At 40.6% G+C, this 17,437-nt stretch overlaps 1 protein-coding gene across 1 annotated transcript; it reads left to right on the top strand.

The window, feature by feature from the left end:
* Window positions 1-3,399: 3,399 nt before the first annotated feature.
* LOC139447089 (C-type mannose receptor 2-like) lies at window positions 3,400-15,856 on the top strand. The gene is made up of 7 exons (XM_071228249.1): window positions 3,400-3,457; window positions 7,886-8,047; window positions 9,452-9,559; window positions 11,316-11,495; window positions 12,221-12,382; window positions 13,786-13,893; window positions 15,654-15,856. The coding sequence occupies exons 1-7, from the start codon at window positions 3,400-3,402 to the stop codon at window positions 15,854-15,856; spliced, it is 981 nt and encodes a 326-aa protein (XP_071084350.1).
* The last annotated feature ends 1,581 nt before the right edge of the window (window positions 15,857-17,437 follow it).

Here is a 17,437-nt window from a genome sequence, read left to right as displayed (position 1 = left end):
GATAACACATCTAGAATTTTACTTGTGCTTTCTCTGCACTTGTCTGGACAAATCACTGATGTCTGGCATGATCATACTAAGTGGTTGGTAGAATTATGTCCTCTTTTTGTCCAATTCGGACCTCCATACACAACTTTGCTCTGTACCGCGATACAATAGAGTTCTCTCCTTTGTCAAACTGAGCGCGAGGCCCGGCTTTTACCCGGAGCTACTAATGTAAATAATTAACTTCTATCAGTAAAATATGCATTGTAAGATAAAATAAATTACATCTGATATAGAGAACACGAATAATCATAAAGGTTAGTGAGTGCATTTTGTTCCGTTTAGCGTACATGACAAGTACCGCGATACCCCGAGGTTGCAGGTTATATACCAACGTTGTCATTATCCTTCTCTGCTCTACCGCCTCCGTGGTCTAGTGGTACAGCGTCCGCCCGGAGAGCGGAGGACCCGGGGTTCGATCCCCGGCCGCGTCATACCAAAAGACGTTAAAAGATGGAACTTCATTTCATCCATGCCTGTAGCGACCAGAAGTGGGATACGATCAGAACTGGGATAAACAGTCCACAATTTCGTAAAACCCCATTTACAGCGGTAATGCTTTCGGTTAGCTCTAAAACGTATGGCGATATATATGCGGAATATTGTTTAGATTATGCTATTTTGGGGGACCATACTGAATATGATCTTTTGTGTATATTCATGTTTCGTTCCCAATAAATAACCCACATTAAATTCTTCACTATAAATTGGAAACATCTTGAGTGTTTTGTTATTTTGTACTTGTCAAATATTCACACGCCTTTTTGTGCGGCAATTCACATTCATGCACAAATGTCACTGTATATGTACGATATTTCTTTTCACAAATTATGTTACTTGTTTGAGGTGGCTTAGTTCAGTAGTTAAATGTGGCTTCGTGGAACAGATGTTGTCAGCTCGTCTTGCTAGGGTTGAAACAAGGGGAGCTGTCGATTGGTTTCTTCCTCCATGGTGAACTGCATTCGTGGGTTTGGGGAATTAAGGTGGTCCACTAGAGTTCTGGGGTCATTGTTGGGATGTAGGATGACAAAGGTGTCATCGACTTTGCGGAACCAGCAGAGGGGAGTTATTGGGGATGTTTCCAGGGCTTTTTCTTCAAGGTTGGTCATAAATATCTCGGTGATCAAGGGTGACAGTGGGGATCCCATTGGGAGGCCATGGGTTTGTTGATAGAAGTTATCTCTACAGGTAAAGTATGTTGAGCTGATACAGGAGTGTGTGAGTCGGATGATGCTGTCAGTTGTTAGGCGGGTGTCTAGGGATGGGGGGATTTCTAACTACTGAACTAAGCCACCTCAAACAAGTATTTACACAGTATAACCTCTATCATGAGCAACCAGTACAACAGACGATACAGAACACCACCAAGAAATCTCAGAAATCCCGACGTCAACAGTCTGCCCCCTATGTGATCAGCCTCCCCTACTTTGGAACAGTTAGCCACAAAATCCAGAGACTCTTAAAGAAACAGGCCAACATTGATGTAGTTTTCAAGAGAAGTCACACTATTCAGAACACAATTTAAGCCACAGGGAAACCACCATCCAGCCACAAGATACAACCATCAGGAGCAGTGTACCATATTCCATGCAACTGTGGACAAGCTTACATAGGATAAACATCTAGGCCCCTCAAAACCCGAATGAAAGAACGTCAAAGCTCAGTCTCCAAAGATGACTCTAAATCAGCTCTATCAGACCACATCCGTGACAACCCAAGCCACAGCATTCAGTGGGAGAGAGTCACAACCCTCGCCACCAACTTCAAAGACTTCAAGATCAGGAAATTACAAGAAGCTATCAACATCAAAGTATCCAGCCGTCAATCAACCGTGACCAAGGCTATTACATGCCCCCATCTGGCCTACACTACTATCAAAACAAATTTATGGATGAGTGCACATTACAGTTGTACCCTTATCCCTTAAGTAAAATGAACTCTTCCAACAAGATGTAAATGACTTTTGATACTGTAATTTCATTTTGTATATGAGATCATCTTCACAACTCAAATGTTTTCACAACATCAAATATCATAAATACACATGTATTATCATAGCACTGTACATTTATATCCATCATCTTCATGTTTTATAACATTAGCACTACATCATTACTAGCAAAATTACTGTAATTTGATGAAATGTCCAACTGCATCCAGAAACTGGATCACTGATCTTCTGTCAGTAGTAAGCTGCTGCTTCAGTCTCTCGATCCTTGCATCTCGGTCTCTGTCAACACGAGTACGAGGTCTCATGGCACCACCCAGTCCAATATCGATCTTGAGATCTTTGACACACTGGAAGATGTTGGGATGGGCTACACCAGTCCTTGCGCCAACAACATCCTTCAGCGAAGGTGAACAGTCGGACATTGGTCTGCTTGGTCTTGTTTGGGAGTAGGGAAAAGGCGACTAGGAGCATTTTGCCATCCACAAGGCAATGGATAGTGTACACCTGCAGCTACAAGCTAGGGCACACGAAGAATGTCCCATCCATGAAAATAGTGTCCTGCTCACTAAGGATCTCCAACATCTCAGTTGTCGCAAACACTAACAGTCTGTCATCAGCACCATCATCTATGCACAGGGAGTCTCTCCCATCTTCAATCTTGGTCCAGGGTTCTTGAAGGCCGACAGCGGCTCGGGATTCTGGGAGAGGTGGGATGGACTTGGAGTGGTGTCGGTAGAGAGCAGCCTGGACACTCTGTAAATCACTTGCTTGATAATGGTGTTAGAACCTACACCGAAACGTCGCTCTTAATTGTAATAACGAAGTTGTTCATTCATAAATTCTTATCCTTACTTAATATCCTCTACTGTGTGTGGAAATTTTTGCGACACCATGGTAATGAGATTTCAAAAGATGAAAGTTTCTTTTGCATTGTTATATCTTATGAGTAGGCAGCAGCGAAAAGTAAGCTCAGTGTCAGTCAGTGGTTTTGGTTGTAGTTGACAAGGAAATTTGTAGTAACGTGTTTATCTAACTGCAGTTGTATGAGGATATCTGGACTACTCAGTGTTATGTAAGGAAAGTGAGGTTAGTGAATTTTCCTGGTTAGATTATTAACACTGAGTGAATATGCATAATAAGGAACAGATATGATTGATTATTACTTAATATTATTCTGGCCTGTTCGACAATATGACCCGCCTCACCTCTCTGCTCTACTCAACAATATGGATACAAATATAATGCGCCAAACCCACAATAATACATGCCCATTGTGCTACATTATTACCCCGAACAATGAACCTCGATTCATTCTAAGCCCTACGGAGTTTAAAACCCAATTTGATTGGACATGTCTCTGTATAAATATAGTGCTCTACCGGGAAAAGTACTGACAGTTGAAAATGAACTTGAAGCATGCTCACCCTGTGGGAGTAGCGATCATTTTCATTTGGATTGGAGGTACGTGTTCTTTACCGTGACCTTTTCGCTTACATCATGAAATATACAAGCGTTCTTTAAAATATCAGTCTTAGCGAGTCGGGGGCGGTCGGGTAGCCTAGTGGTTAAAGCGTTCGCTCGTCACGCCGAAGGCCCGGGTTCGATTCCCGACATGGGTACAATGTATGAAGCCCATTTCTGGTGTTCCCCGTCGTGATATTGCTGGAATATTGCTAAAAGCGGCGTAAAATCAAACTCACTCACTCACCTAGCGACACGAGACCGGCGCCGCTCGGCATTACGGGGCCAAAACAAGGACTGGTCGGTTCGGAGTCAGTATACTGTGTCTGAGTTGGGTATTCATGTTAAACTGGTATCTCAGTGAGCTAGCACTATAAATCAGCATCAGTCCGGACAAGTACAAGCAGCCACAAACACACGTACATGCACGTGGCTATATAGGTGCAAAAGCCTTGGACGCGACGTTAAACCCAATTTCACACCACCTCACTTACCGACTCGACTGCGACTTATCAGCACTAGAAACGCGATATTCTTTTAAGGTTCTTTTTTAGGTTTAGTTCTATCTTAAATTAGAAAATACTTCCTTGTCCTTTATTATCCTCTGTGAGGATATCGGACGTAAACTAAAAGGTGAAACAAGTAGAATAAGAACATATAGTTTATGTCCCTATTTATAGTAAAGGTAACTCAGCGCAAATAAAAAGATACATGTTCACATGTCCAGCTAACAGTTGTTTCCCAGGCAACAGTAAAATTATTTAAAGGGGGACCATTGAAATTGAGTTTGTGAAATGAGCAGGGCTTTGCATCACGAACATCTCCTATTTGACGTGTAAAATTTAGTTTGCATCAACAACATAAGCTTGAAATATAAAATTAGACATTTTTATTACATTTATTTGGCATGTAAATTTAAAATGGGAGCTGACTCGGTTGCACAGTTGATTGGATCCTGGGGCCATCCTGTCCCGAACGGAAGGTTTATGTCCTCGGGTAGTCAATGGTAGCTGAAATATCCTGGGGTCGTAGACCCGGACCTAGATGAAAATGCTGTCCTGGTGACGTCGTGACCCGGATTAGGCCTGTAATAGAGTAGTGAGTATCTATTCAAGAACACACCTGTTACCTACAACACACACACGGAGAGACCTGAGACCTTGATCACGACCACTGGAGTACGAATGTATATGTACTTGGTGGAGCCGTCAGATTGCCCTCTGCCCATGATTTTGACTCTAGCTTTGGCAGCTGTGGTAGCGGCACCTATTCTGAACGAATGTCCGGAAAAATTGGCAGGACACAGACCGAGCCTAGTAATCAGTGGAATTAGCCATGACGTAACTACACTTGACTGGACACTTGGTACTAGCACCAAACAGAGGATCCAAAGGGAGATAACCACACACTTTCCAAATACAAAGGTATTTCCTCAGACACTGCACTGGGCAAGGAGAAAGTTACGCCACGGCGGAAGGGATCTGTCATGGAAGCTTTGAGGTTCAAGATGCAGCGTTGTCTGCGCAAATCCAAGTTTATATCTTGCACACACAGGTTGATTTCCGGTTCGAAAGCAGCTATACAAGTGAATATTATTTTCACCACAGCTTAAGAATCCGAAGAATTCATGTAAGGTCATAGAAAGCACCAAATACTCCTGACCTCAGCAGTTTAATGAGCTAACTCAGGATACTGTGATTGGTTGTCGAGTTTTGGTAGAAGGTGACAAAACTCGTTTGTATCCTCGAAGTAGAGTCTGTAGGCTGTTCATAGAATTCTGGTTGAAGAAGGTCTCCCCTAAAGAATAGCTACTACAGAGATTGCGTACAACTCCAAGAATGTTACCGAGGGTTTCTTGGGCAGTTTCTCGACTTCTGACTAACGCTGCGAAAACCATCAAATCCCACACTTGCTGCTGCATCAGTAAAGATAGCTCTGCCAAAATCAGTCGAATGTACGTTTCTGAGTATATCATGAGCAAGTGTTTATGAGAGTGTTCGCGAAAAGGTGAACGTATCCTGCCCCATCGGTGACATCCGTCACAAACACACACAAAGGCAAGTCAATTGTCCACCTGAAAAAACACGGCAACATATGGTACAAGTCAACATAGGGAATTGCATCGGACATAAGTTGTGTCACTGATGCATCACATTTGGAAGTGTTCTCCACATGTCTACCATAAGACGTTTTGAAAGTTTTACTGAGGTGCCAATGTTGTTGGGAACTGTAGGGGTGTGTGTCCGTCATGTGAGCGACGCTGTCGAAGATACATGGCAAGATTTAGCCTTCTCGGCGGAGGTGCACAAGCCGTGTCTCGGTGACCCCAGTTAATGGGAGTAGGGGAGTCGACGTATGGCGCCACTCTTGCGGCAAAACTTTTGTAATAGTCGTAGTGGCTGATGCCTCCATATTCTGGCGCCTGATAGTGAGTGAGTGAGTATGGTTTTACGCCGCTTTTAGCAATATTCCAGCAACATCACGGCTGGGGACACCAGAAATAGGCTTCACAAATTGTACCCATGTCGGAAATCGAACCCGGGTCTTCGGCGCGACGAGCGAACGCTTTAACCACTAGGCTGCCTGATCGCCCCGTCTGACAATGAAAGTACATGTGCAATGTTAGTGATTGATGTGGCAAAAACATTTCCGAAAATATCAAGCTCCCAAACACAACACTGTGACAGTCATGAAGCACGTGCCCTCGGACAGCACGTGCAAGGAGTGATATGCCAGATTTACCAATGTCACTTACCAAAGACACTTTATTGAACACATTTCATCATTAAGAAAGCAACAGCATGGATCATGCGACGTTTGCAACATACTGGACGTTTTCGTGCTATAGGCATGTTTCAGGTGGACACACGTCAGAAGATTGTTGCCCAAACGCTGCATGTGCATCAATCTGTCATCAGCACATTGGAGGCCGATACCAACAAACACGTAACGTCGATGATTTGACGCCACTCTGGATGGCCAAGGGAAGCAACTCCAGCCCCGGGCAGATCAGTCAGAACGATGGTATTAAGTAATCGGGTGTAAACTCCTACTGAGAGAAGGGACCGGCTGCACAGGCAACTAGTGTGAGACTACATGCCGAGACGAAGTCGTTAGCACAGATGGCATTTGCATGCACGACGACCACGTGTCGTCCCGAAACTTACTGCACGTCATTTTATGTAGAGGCTTCAGTGGTGAACGTTTTGGGGTGGGTCCATAACGGTGTGAAGTTGAGGGGGAGGGGAGACTGTGTCAGCAAAATATGATTCAACCTAGATGTGCCAGTCTCTACCCTTTCAGATTTCCCCTCGTACAGTTTTACAAAGAGTGAGTGAGTGAGTAAGTATGGTTTAACGCCGCTTTTGGCAGTATTCCAGCAATTTCACACTTTGTACCCATGTCGGGAATCGAACCCGCGGGTTTTCGGCGTGACGAGCGAACGCTTTAACCACAAAGTTACCCGACCGCCCCAGTTTTACAAAGAACGAGCAGAACGTATTGTTTCAGAATACATTGTTTGTTTTCAGGACATCAGTCATCTTCTTAGGAAAATTAGTATTTATTTTGTTAAAACCCAAAACACGAATATGTTTTGGAACAAATTATATACATATTCCGAACTTCACAATACACGGTCATTATGATCGCCTGTAAATGTCTACGATACTACCGATGTCTGATGTTTCTATGTGAAATTAAGTTAGGTTGGCCGGAAGTACTAGATCACATGTTATATGATGTTGTTGTTTGTTTGTTTTGTTTGTTTGTTTAACGTCGCACTCGGCAATATTCCAGCTATATGATGTAGAGGGGCAATTGAAAAGGGCGTCACATGACTACCGTAATGGACCAGTTACAAAACATGTTACCGTATTAGACGTAATAGCGCCCAGAGCGATCTCAAAATTAGAAATAGGGGGCTCTTATTAGAATATTATTTTGGTGAAAAAAAAGAGTTGAAAGATAAATTCCGTGGTTTATGCTGACAGCCTGAAATATTTATATACGACAGATATATTTTTCCAGAATTTAATTGCCCATTATTCAAGGTGCAGATTACACACGAGTGCATTTTATACACGAATAAATAGGTCTTGTGTACATTGATCAATCGGAAGGGGTGCTAATTGGGATTGTTCACGTCGAATACGGTATATCTCTTCAGTATATCAGGGTCTGCATTTTATCATGAACATGCCACTCTGTAGCCAAAAGCAACTGTGTTTCGTCTAAAACGAAGGCACGATTTTAAACGATGGCTAGGTAACAAGGATCTGTATTGTGTGCAGGGCTGAAATAATTTCCACGTGCTTTCTTAGTTCTTTTGAAACCTTAAGTGCATTACTGCGTTCCAACGTTGAATAGATAACGGTGGTGTTTGCTCTATCTGCCACTATACTTGATTTGAAATTCTTTGTTTTACAGTCAGTTCTTATTCGGGGAAATGGGCGAGTTTCGACGTCAGAGGAGGCTGGTATTTGTACAATGATTCCAGGCTGTTTTGGGATGATGCCAGAGCAAGTTGTCTGTCGATTGGAGCCGATCTCATCAGCATCCACTCCCAGGCTGAAAATGACTTTGTATACGGTAAAAGTGATAACTATCTTTTTCTGTTTTTCTGTGTCAAATACTGAAGAAATGTCCAGACATTTTGCATTACTCGAGATATAAAGTTTCATATATAGAGAATCTCACCCGAGTGGCTTTTGATATCAAATATATCAACACGAGTTGATAAAAGTGGGAAAACTCCGAGGGTTGCCGAGGATTTATTTCCACTTTTATCAACGAGTGTTGATATATTTGATATCAAAAGACATGAGGGTGAGATTTTATTTATCATCCAACATCATTCTTCCAACTTTTTCAGTTTGTAGAAAGTAATAAGCAGTGTCTTAAGTGTAAAAAGTGCTGCTAACAGCTTCAGTAGCAGGGCCATTAGTGATGTCATTTGATTGTGACGATGTGGTAACCAATGACGTCACAATGGTCTGCAAAGCATTGTGATGCAATTTCATTGCAGCGATATCTACAGTGTAGATTTCGCTTGATCTCTTCCAAGCGATATATCCTGTGGGAGCCAGTTTTGGATGATAAATGTCTCTAAATGCTGACATTAATGTTGAACGATTTATTTGCCTATCCGTGTGACTACTTGAATTTTGATACGTGTCCTTCATGTGAAACACGGAGATTATGTGGAGGTTGATATGATGGATTATTCATAGCAAACCATGTTATACCGACAGATATTCAATACAGGGTATATCCCTCCAGACTGGGCCCACTTGCACAAAGCGATCTAAGCGCTAAGACTATTGTAAGCCTATGCTGAAGTATGGGAGTTGCGATCAAATGAGCGAAGTGAGTGAATATGCTTTTACGCCGCTTTTAGCAATATGCCAGCCATATCACGGCGGGGGACACCGAAAGCGTTAACCAAGGACCTGAGGAGGAAGACAAGTCAATGTGTACGTGTAAGTTACAGGAGTGTTTGTACAGCAGTGACTTTGCGAACCTTAAGACATTTTTTACACCCTGCAGCAAATGAATCAGTTTTGAGCGAATTGGCCACAATACTGACTGCTGATAGTGTACTGTTTTGAAGTCAACATTAAACTGAATGCGTCTTCTATCTGAATTGATGTTATTAGAACGTGTAATGTATGTATTTTTCAATCAGTTTCGACCCGTGAAGATCCGGGGTAGAATAGGTCTTCAGCAACCCATAATTGCCGTAAAAGGCGACTATGCTTGTCGTAAGAGGCGACTAACGAAATCGGGTGTTCAGGTTCGCTGACTTGGTCGATGCATGTCATCGTATCCCAGTGCGTGGATCGATGCTCGTGATATCAATCACTGGATTGTCTGGTCCAGACTCGATTATTTACAGACCGCCGACATATAGCTGGAATATTGCTGAGTGCGGCGTTAAACAACAAACCAACCAACCAAATCAATCAGTTTCATGTAACATATGATTGTTTACAGAGAATATTACGAGAAATAGGATTGCAATTGGGGCAACAGACGCTGCAGAAGAGGGTACGTTTCTCTGGACTGACGGGTCTCCGATGGATTATACAGACTGGCATAGTGGTATGTTGACATGTTTGTACCTGCTGTCATTTTGTTGCGGCCACATCATAATTCAGATATAATAATGTTTACATCAGTGTTTATTCCAACTCACTCACTCTGAGTCTTAAGACAGGGGAGGCTGACAACTTGGCAGCAGCGCTTTGGGCCAGTTGCATCTCGCATCGCGAAAATCTCTCGCCACTTTTGATTTCACTTTATATTAATGATCTTGAGCCCTTCTTAATTAAACGAGGAAGTAAAGGTTTTAATTTAGATTACCAAAGCAAAACCAATCTTATATATGTTGCGTGCAGTTTATTGTTTTGTTATATACAGATGATGCTGTCTTATTCAGTGAAGACCCTGCAGACCTACAACAATCACTTGACAATATTTTCATAGTTATTGTTCACGATGGAAACTAAATGTAAACTTGTCCAAAACCAAGATAATAGTTGTTGGAACCGGGCCTGCTAGAACCAGCAATCTGAAATACTCATTCACCTTTGGCAATCAAACTATAGAAATTGTTGATAATTATACTCACCTTGGAATAAAGGTTCACAGAAACGGGAGATTTGTAGAAGCCATCAAAATCTTAGTAGAAAATGCAACAAAAGCTATGTTCTCATTAATAAAACAACAGTGACGTAATATTAATTTGCCTTTGGATTATTTAATATCCGCATTTGACACTAATGTACTGTTGTGAAATCTTGGCATTTGAAAACATTAAACTGATCGAAAAGGTTCACTTAAAATTTCTTAAACTGGCAGCAGGTCTTCGAAATGGGACACCAAACTATATGACTTATGGGGAGCTCTGAAGGGAACCCCTCTATATCAAAATGTACAAACGTGTTATTCTATTCTGGCCGAAAATAGCAATCTATAATCAAACTCAAAAATTAACAAATATTATTTATAAATGTATCACTCGTAACTACGCTGGCATCTCTGCAAAACGTCCATGGTCAACCTTGTAAAGAAGATATCAAACAACTGTGGACTCCCGTTACCACAACCCATTAATGTGATATATTGAAAGACCAGTTCCTGCAGAATTGGCACAGTTCCATTACTGAGTGTTCTAAAGGTGTGTACTATAAAATGTTTAAAGAAAATATAACCTTTGAAAAATACCTTTATCTGCCTAAAAACGTTTATCACCCAATCTTACAATTTAGAACCACAAACCATAACTTACCAATTGAAACTGGTCGCTGGTCTGATATCTTTAGAGTGGAACGTTTGTGCAATCTATGTAGTTCTCCCGCGGTTGGTGACGTGTTTCATTACCTGTTTAGATGTGAAGCTCTTCTCCAGCGGCGGTCTAGGAACATACCTAAAGATCTCTCTGAATGGCCTAATATGTATAAATTTAAAAAAATGTTTCATCCAGCATTAGAGTAAAAGATATGAAAAGTGTGTCCAAATTCATCCATACCATCTGTAGAAATGTTGAAGCTGTTGTGAGATTCTTGTTACTTTATTTCTATCATATTTCACTGTAACCTTAGATCCCTATATGTATTTGCACAATTCTCCTGTCATTTTGATATTGATATTTTTATTATTTATATGTTTTTATGTACCACCGTTGGTGTCTTGTTTCTGAGAAATATACTGAACGTAACTGATATTGCTCTTACCAAATGTATATTTCAATCAGCATTCCATTATATATAATAGATTATGAAAAGTGTAAGCAAACATAATCTAAATGCTCCTAAATACTAACAATGCTGCAAGATGCCTTCGTTAATTTTAACAGGTGAACCCAACAATGCTCGCGGTGTGGAAGATTGTGTTTTCGTGCAACCGTCTGACGAGGAAAAGGGATGGAATGTGGAACCTTCTGACAAGGGAATGGGATGGAATGACGGTCCATGTAGCTCTGACACCACTGCTGCCTTCATATGCTATCAAGAAGGTAACACTTGCATTATCTTCCGTAAGTACATGTGCAACCAATAAACATCATAAATACCGATCTGGTCACATGGCTATAGATTTTATTTCTTGAAGATATATGCCATAGCCGATATATAGAGAACCCCATTCAGTTATCCTGATTTTAAAGTTATCCGTCAGTTAAATTTATGCATTGTTTATACATTTGTAACAAATGTTATATTTGGGATAACACTTTCTCAGTAAAGATTCTCGTTTTTTGGGTTTTTTTGTGTGTGAGTTTTTTTTTTTTTTTTTTTTTTTTTTTTTTTTTTTTGGGGGGGGGGGGGGGGGGGGATTACGAGAATCTGTACTTTACTGAGAAGATGTCATGTCAAATATGTGTTACATTTGACCACTTTCTATATGGCATTGGGTGTTCATGTTTATAGATTTCCATTATTTCCTGACCGTTGATGTCCTACGCACAGTATTAAAACGTCATACATCGTTCCACAAAGCATTTGTAGCGCTAAGGTGGTCGTCAGTCCCATACTTTAAAACTGGCTTGGACTGTCTTAGCGCTACGATCGCTTTTGTGGCACGATTTTAAACGATGGCTAGGTAACAAGGATCTGTATTGTGTGCAGGGCTGAAATAATTTCCACGTGCTTTCTTAGTTCTTTTGAAACCTTAAGTGCATTACTGCGTTCCAACGTTGAATAGATAACGGTGGTGTTTGCTCTATCTGCCACTATACTTGATTTGAAATTCTTTGTTTTACAGTCAGTTCTTATTCGGGGAAATGGGCGAGTTTCGACGTCAGAGGAGGCTGGTATTTGTACAATGATTCCAGGCTGTTTTGGGATGATGCCAGAGCAAGTTGTCTGTCGATTGGAGCCGATCTCATCAGCATCCACTCCCAGGCTGAAAATGACTTTGTATACGGTAAAAGTGATAACTATCTTTTTCTGTTTTTCTGTGTCAAATACTGAAGATATGTCCAGACATTTTGCATTACTCGAGATATAAAGTTTCATATATAGAGAATCTCACCCGAGTGGCTTTTGATATCAAATATATCAACACGAGTTGATAAAAGTGGGAAAACTCCGAGGGTTGCCGAGGATTTATTTCCACTTTTATCAACGAGTGTTGATATATTTGATATCAAAAGACATGAGGGTGAGATTTTATTTATCATCCAACATCATTCTTCCAACTTTTTCAGTTTGTAGAAAGTAATAAGCAGTGTCTTAAGTGTAAAAAGTGCTGCTAACAGCTTCAGTAGCAGGGCCATTAGTGATGTCATTTGATTGTGACGATGTGGTAACCAATGACGTCACAATGGTCTGCAAAGCATTGTGATGCAATTTCATTGCAGCGATATCTACAGTGTAGATTTCGCTTGATCTCTTCCAAGCGATATCTCCTGTGGGAGCCAGTTTTGGATGATAAATGTCTCTAAATGTTGACATTAATGTTGAACGATTTATTTGCCTATCCGTGTGACTACTTGAATTTTGATACGTGTCCTTCATGTGAAACACGGAGATTATGTGGAGGTTGATATGATGGATTATTCATAGCAAACCATGTTATACCGACAGATATTCAATACAGGGTATATCCCTCCAGACTGGGCCCACTTGCACAAAGCGATCTAAGCGCTAAGACTATTGTAAGCCTATGCTGAAGTATGGGAGTTGCGATCAAATGAGCGAAGTGAGTGAATATGCTTTTACGCCGCTTTTAGCAATATGCCAGCCATATCACGGCGGGGGACACCGAAAGCGTTAACCAAGGACCTGAGGAGGAAGACAAGTCAATGTGTACGTGTAAGTTACAGGTGTGTTTGTACAGCAGTGACTTTGCGAACCTTAAGACTTTTTTTACACCCTGCAGCAAATGAATCAGTTTTGAGCGAATTGGCCACAATACTGAATGCTGTTAGTGTACTGTTTTGAAGTCAACATTAAACTGAATGCGTCTTCTATCTGAATTGATGTTATTAGAACGTGTAATGTATGTATTTTTCAATCAGTTTCGACCCGTGAAGATCCGGGGTAGAATAGGTCTTCAGCAACCCATAATTGCCGTAAAAGGCGACTATGCTTGTCGTAAGAGGCGACTAACGAAATCGGGTGTTCAGGTTCGCTGACTTGGTCGATGCATGTCATCGTATCCCAGTGCGTGGATCGATGCTCGTGATATCAATCACTGGATTGTCTGGTCCAGACTCGATTATTTACAGACCGCCGACATATAGCTGGAATATTGCTGAGTGCGGCGTTAACCAACAAAAAAACCCAACCAAATCAATCAGTTTCATGTAACATGATTGTTTACAGAGAATATTACGAGAAATAGGATTGCAATTGGGGCAACAGACGCTGCAGAAGAGGGTACGTTTCTCTGGACTGACGGGTCTCCGATGGATTATACAGACTGGCATAGTGGTATGTTGACATGTTTGTACCTGCTGTCATTTTGTTGCGGCCACATCATAATTCAGATATAATAATGTTTACATCAGTGTTTATTCCAACTCACTCACTCTGAGTCTTAAGACAGGGGAGGCTGACAACTTGGCAGCAGCGCTTTGGGCCAGTTGCATCTCGCATCGCGAAAATCTCTCGCCACTTTTGATTTCACTTTATATTAATGATCTTGAGCCCTTCTTAATTAAACGAGGAAGTAAAGGTTTTAATTTAGATTACCAAAGCAAAACCAATCTTATATATGTTGCGTGCAGTTTATTGTTTTGTTATATACAGATGATGCTGTCTTATTCAGTGAAGACCCTGCAGACCTACAACAATCACTTGACAATATTTTCATAGTTATTGTTCACGATGGAAACTAAATGTAAACTTGTCCAAAACCAAGATAATAGTTGTTGGAACCGGGCCTGCTAGAACCAGCAATCTGAAATACTCATTCACCTTTGGCAATCAAACTATAGAAATTGTTGATAATTATACTCACCTTGGAATAAAGGTTCACAGAAACGGGAGATTTGTAGAAGCCATCAAAATCTTAGTAGAAAATGCAACAAAAGCTATGTTCTCATTAATAATACAACAGTGACGTAATATTAATTTGCCTTTGGATTATTTAATATCCGCATTTGACACTAATGTACTGTTGTGAAATCTTGGCATTTGAAAACATTAAACTGATCGAAAAGGTTCACTTAAAATTTCTTAAACTGGCAGCAGGTCTTCGAAATGGGACACCAAACTATATATGACTTATGGGGAGCTCTGAAGGGAACCCCTCTATATCAAAATGTACAAACGTGTTATTCTATTCTGGCCGAAAATAGCAATCTATAATCAAACTCAAAAATTAACAAATATTATTTATAAATGTATCACTCGTAACTACGCTGGCATCTCTGCAAAACGTCCATGGTCAACCTTGTAAAGAAGATATTAAACAACTGTGGACTCCCGTTACCACAACCCATTAATGTGATATATTGAAAGACCAGTTCCTGCAGAATTGGCACAGTTGCAATAACTGAGAGTTCTAAAGGTGTGTACTATACAATGTTTAAAGAAAATATAACCTTTGAAAAATACCTTTATCTGCCTAAAAACGTTTATCACCCAATCTTACAATTTAGAACCACAAACCATAACTTACCAATTGAAACTGGTCGCTGGTCTGATATCCTTAGAGTGGAACGTTTGTGCAATCTATGTAGTTCTCCCGCGGTTGGTGACGTGTTTCATTACCTGTTTAGATGTGAAGCTCTTCTCCAGTGGCGGTCTAGGAACATACCTAAAGATCTCTCTGAATGGCCTAATATGTATAAATTTAAAAAAAATGTTTCATCCAGCATTAGAGTAAAAGATATGAAAAGTGTGTCCCAATTCATCCATACCATCTGTAGAAATGTTGAAGCTGTTGTGAGATTCTTGTTACTTTATTTCTATCATATTTCACTGTAACCTTAGATCCCTATATGTATTTGCACAATTCTCCTGTCATTTTGATATTGATATTTTTATTATTTATATGTTTTTATGTACCACCGTTGGTGTCTTGTTTCTGAGAAATATACTGAACGTAACTGATATTGCTCTTACCAAATGTATATTTCAATCAGCATTCCATTATATATAATAGATTATGAAAAGTGTAAGCAAACATAATCTAAATGCTCCTAAATACTAACAATGCTGCAAGATGCCTTCGTTAATTTTAACAGGTGAACCCAACAATGCTCGCGGTGTGGAAGATTGTGTTTTCGTGCAACCGACTGACGAGGAAAAGGGATGGAATGTGGAACCTTCTGACAAGGGAATGGGATGGAATGACGGTCCATGTAGCTCTGACACCACTGCTGCCTTCATATGCTATCAAGAAGGTAACACTTGCATTATCTTCCGTAAGTACATGTGCAACCAATAAACATCATAAATACCGATCTGGTCACATGGCTATAGATTTTATTTCTTGAAGATATATGCCATAGCCGATATATAGGGAACCCCATTCAGTTATCCTGATTTTAAAGTTATCCGTCAGTTAAATTTAAGTATTGTTTATACATTTGTAACAAATGTTATATTTGGGATAACACTTTCTCAGTAAAGATTCTCGTTTTTTTGTTTTTTTTTGTGTGTGAGTTTTTGTTTTGTTTTTTGGTTTGTTTTTTTGTTTTTTTGGGGTTTTTTTTGGGGGGGGGGGGGGGATTACGAGAATCTGTACTTTACTGAGAAGATGTCATGTCAAATATGTGTTACATTTGACCACTTTCTATATGGCATTGTTCTTGTTTATAGATTTCCATTATTACCTGACCGTTGATGTCCTACGCACAGTATTAAAACGTCAAACATCCTTCCACAAAGCATTTGTAGCGCTAAGGTGGTCGTCAGTCCCATACTTTAACACTGGCTTGGACTGTCTTAGCGCTACGATCGCTTTTGTGGAACGGGGCCCTGTCGATTATGTCGAATGTGTCTCTAAACTAGGAATCTTTAGAAAATATCCACCAGCCCAGATTATGTTGGTATTATGAATCAAGATGATCTCGACGTTATTAGTCAATATTATCTTGATGTTTTCCGTTAGTCAAGATAATCTAGAAGTTATCATATTGTTGATATCGTTTTCTACACGTATTAACTAGACGTTGACCACAGTGTTTGGTTCATTTACATCGGGCGCTTCCTGATGACGTCACTTTAATGATAACGCCATAGTGTGATATTGCTGGAATATTGCTAAAAGCGGCGTAAAACCATACTCACTCACTCACTCATGCTATATTACCGGTAGCAGCATGGTTGAAACAGTCTCCGTGGACACATGACAGCAGCTTGTATGTGGACTGTATGATGCTTGATGTGCGTGAACGTTTCTTACTTTTCATGAACTTTAGTAGCACTGTGTATTTCATCCCTGCGTTACATCTTTGAGCACAAACCCTTTCTCGCAGCTTATATAACTCTATATCTATTGAACACAACAACACAAGCTAACACCGAGGCTACGCACACATTTTCACTTCCATGACCTGGTATGGGGTAAGTACCATAAAACCTTGATTTAGACCTATCGTCAATGCTGCTATGTGAACGGGGAAGGTGGGGTAGCCTAGTGGTTAAAGCGTTTGCTCGTCACGCCACTAACGGGATCGGGTGGTCAGGTTCGCTGACTTGGTTGATGCATGTTATCGTATCCCAGTGCGTGGATCGATGCTCATGATATCAATCACTGGCTTGTCTGGTCCAGACTCGATTAACTACAGACCGCCGTCATATATCTGGAATATTGCTGAGTTCGGCGTTAAACAACAAACAAATTAACAACAGTTAGTCTGCACTTGGAATTATAGGAATGTCTCTATTGAAATATAAACAATAAATACGACATGCATCTGGCTGAATGGCCTTTCGTTGTCTGTTTTAAGAAAGGTGAATAATGTAAGTCAGACCAAATTCAACTCACATGACGTGGAAGAATCTGCCAAGTGATTGATTGCTT

This window comes from Haliotis cracherodii, unplaced genomic scaffold (genome assembly GCF_022045235.1).
Source record: "Haliotis cracherodii isolate W230 unplaced genomic scaffold, xgHalCrac1.p SCAF_7, whole genome shotgun sequence".
In the NCBI taxonomy this organism is placed as follows: domain Eukaryota; kingdom Metazoa; phylum Mollusca; class Gastropoda; order Lepetellida; family Haliotidae; genus Haliotis; species Haliotis cracherodii.
This window is presented reverse-complemented; position numbering and strand designations above follow the sequence as displayed.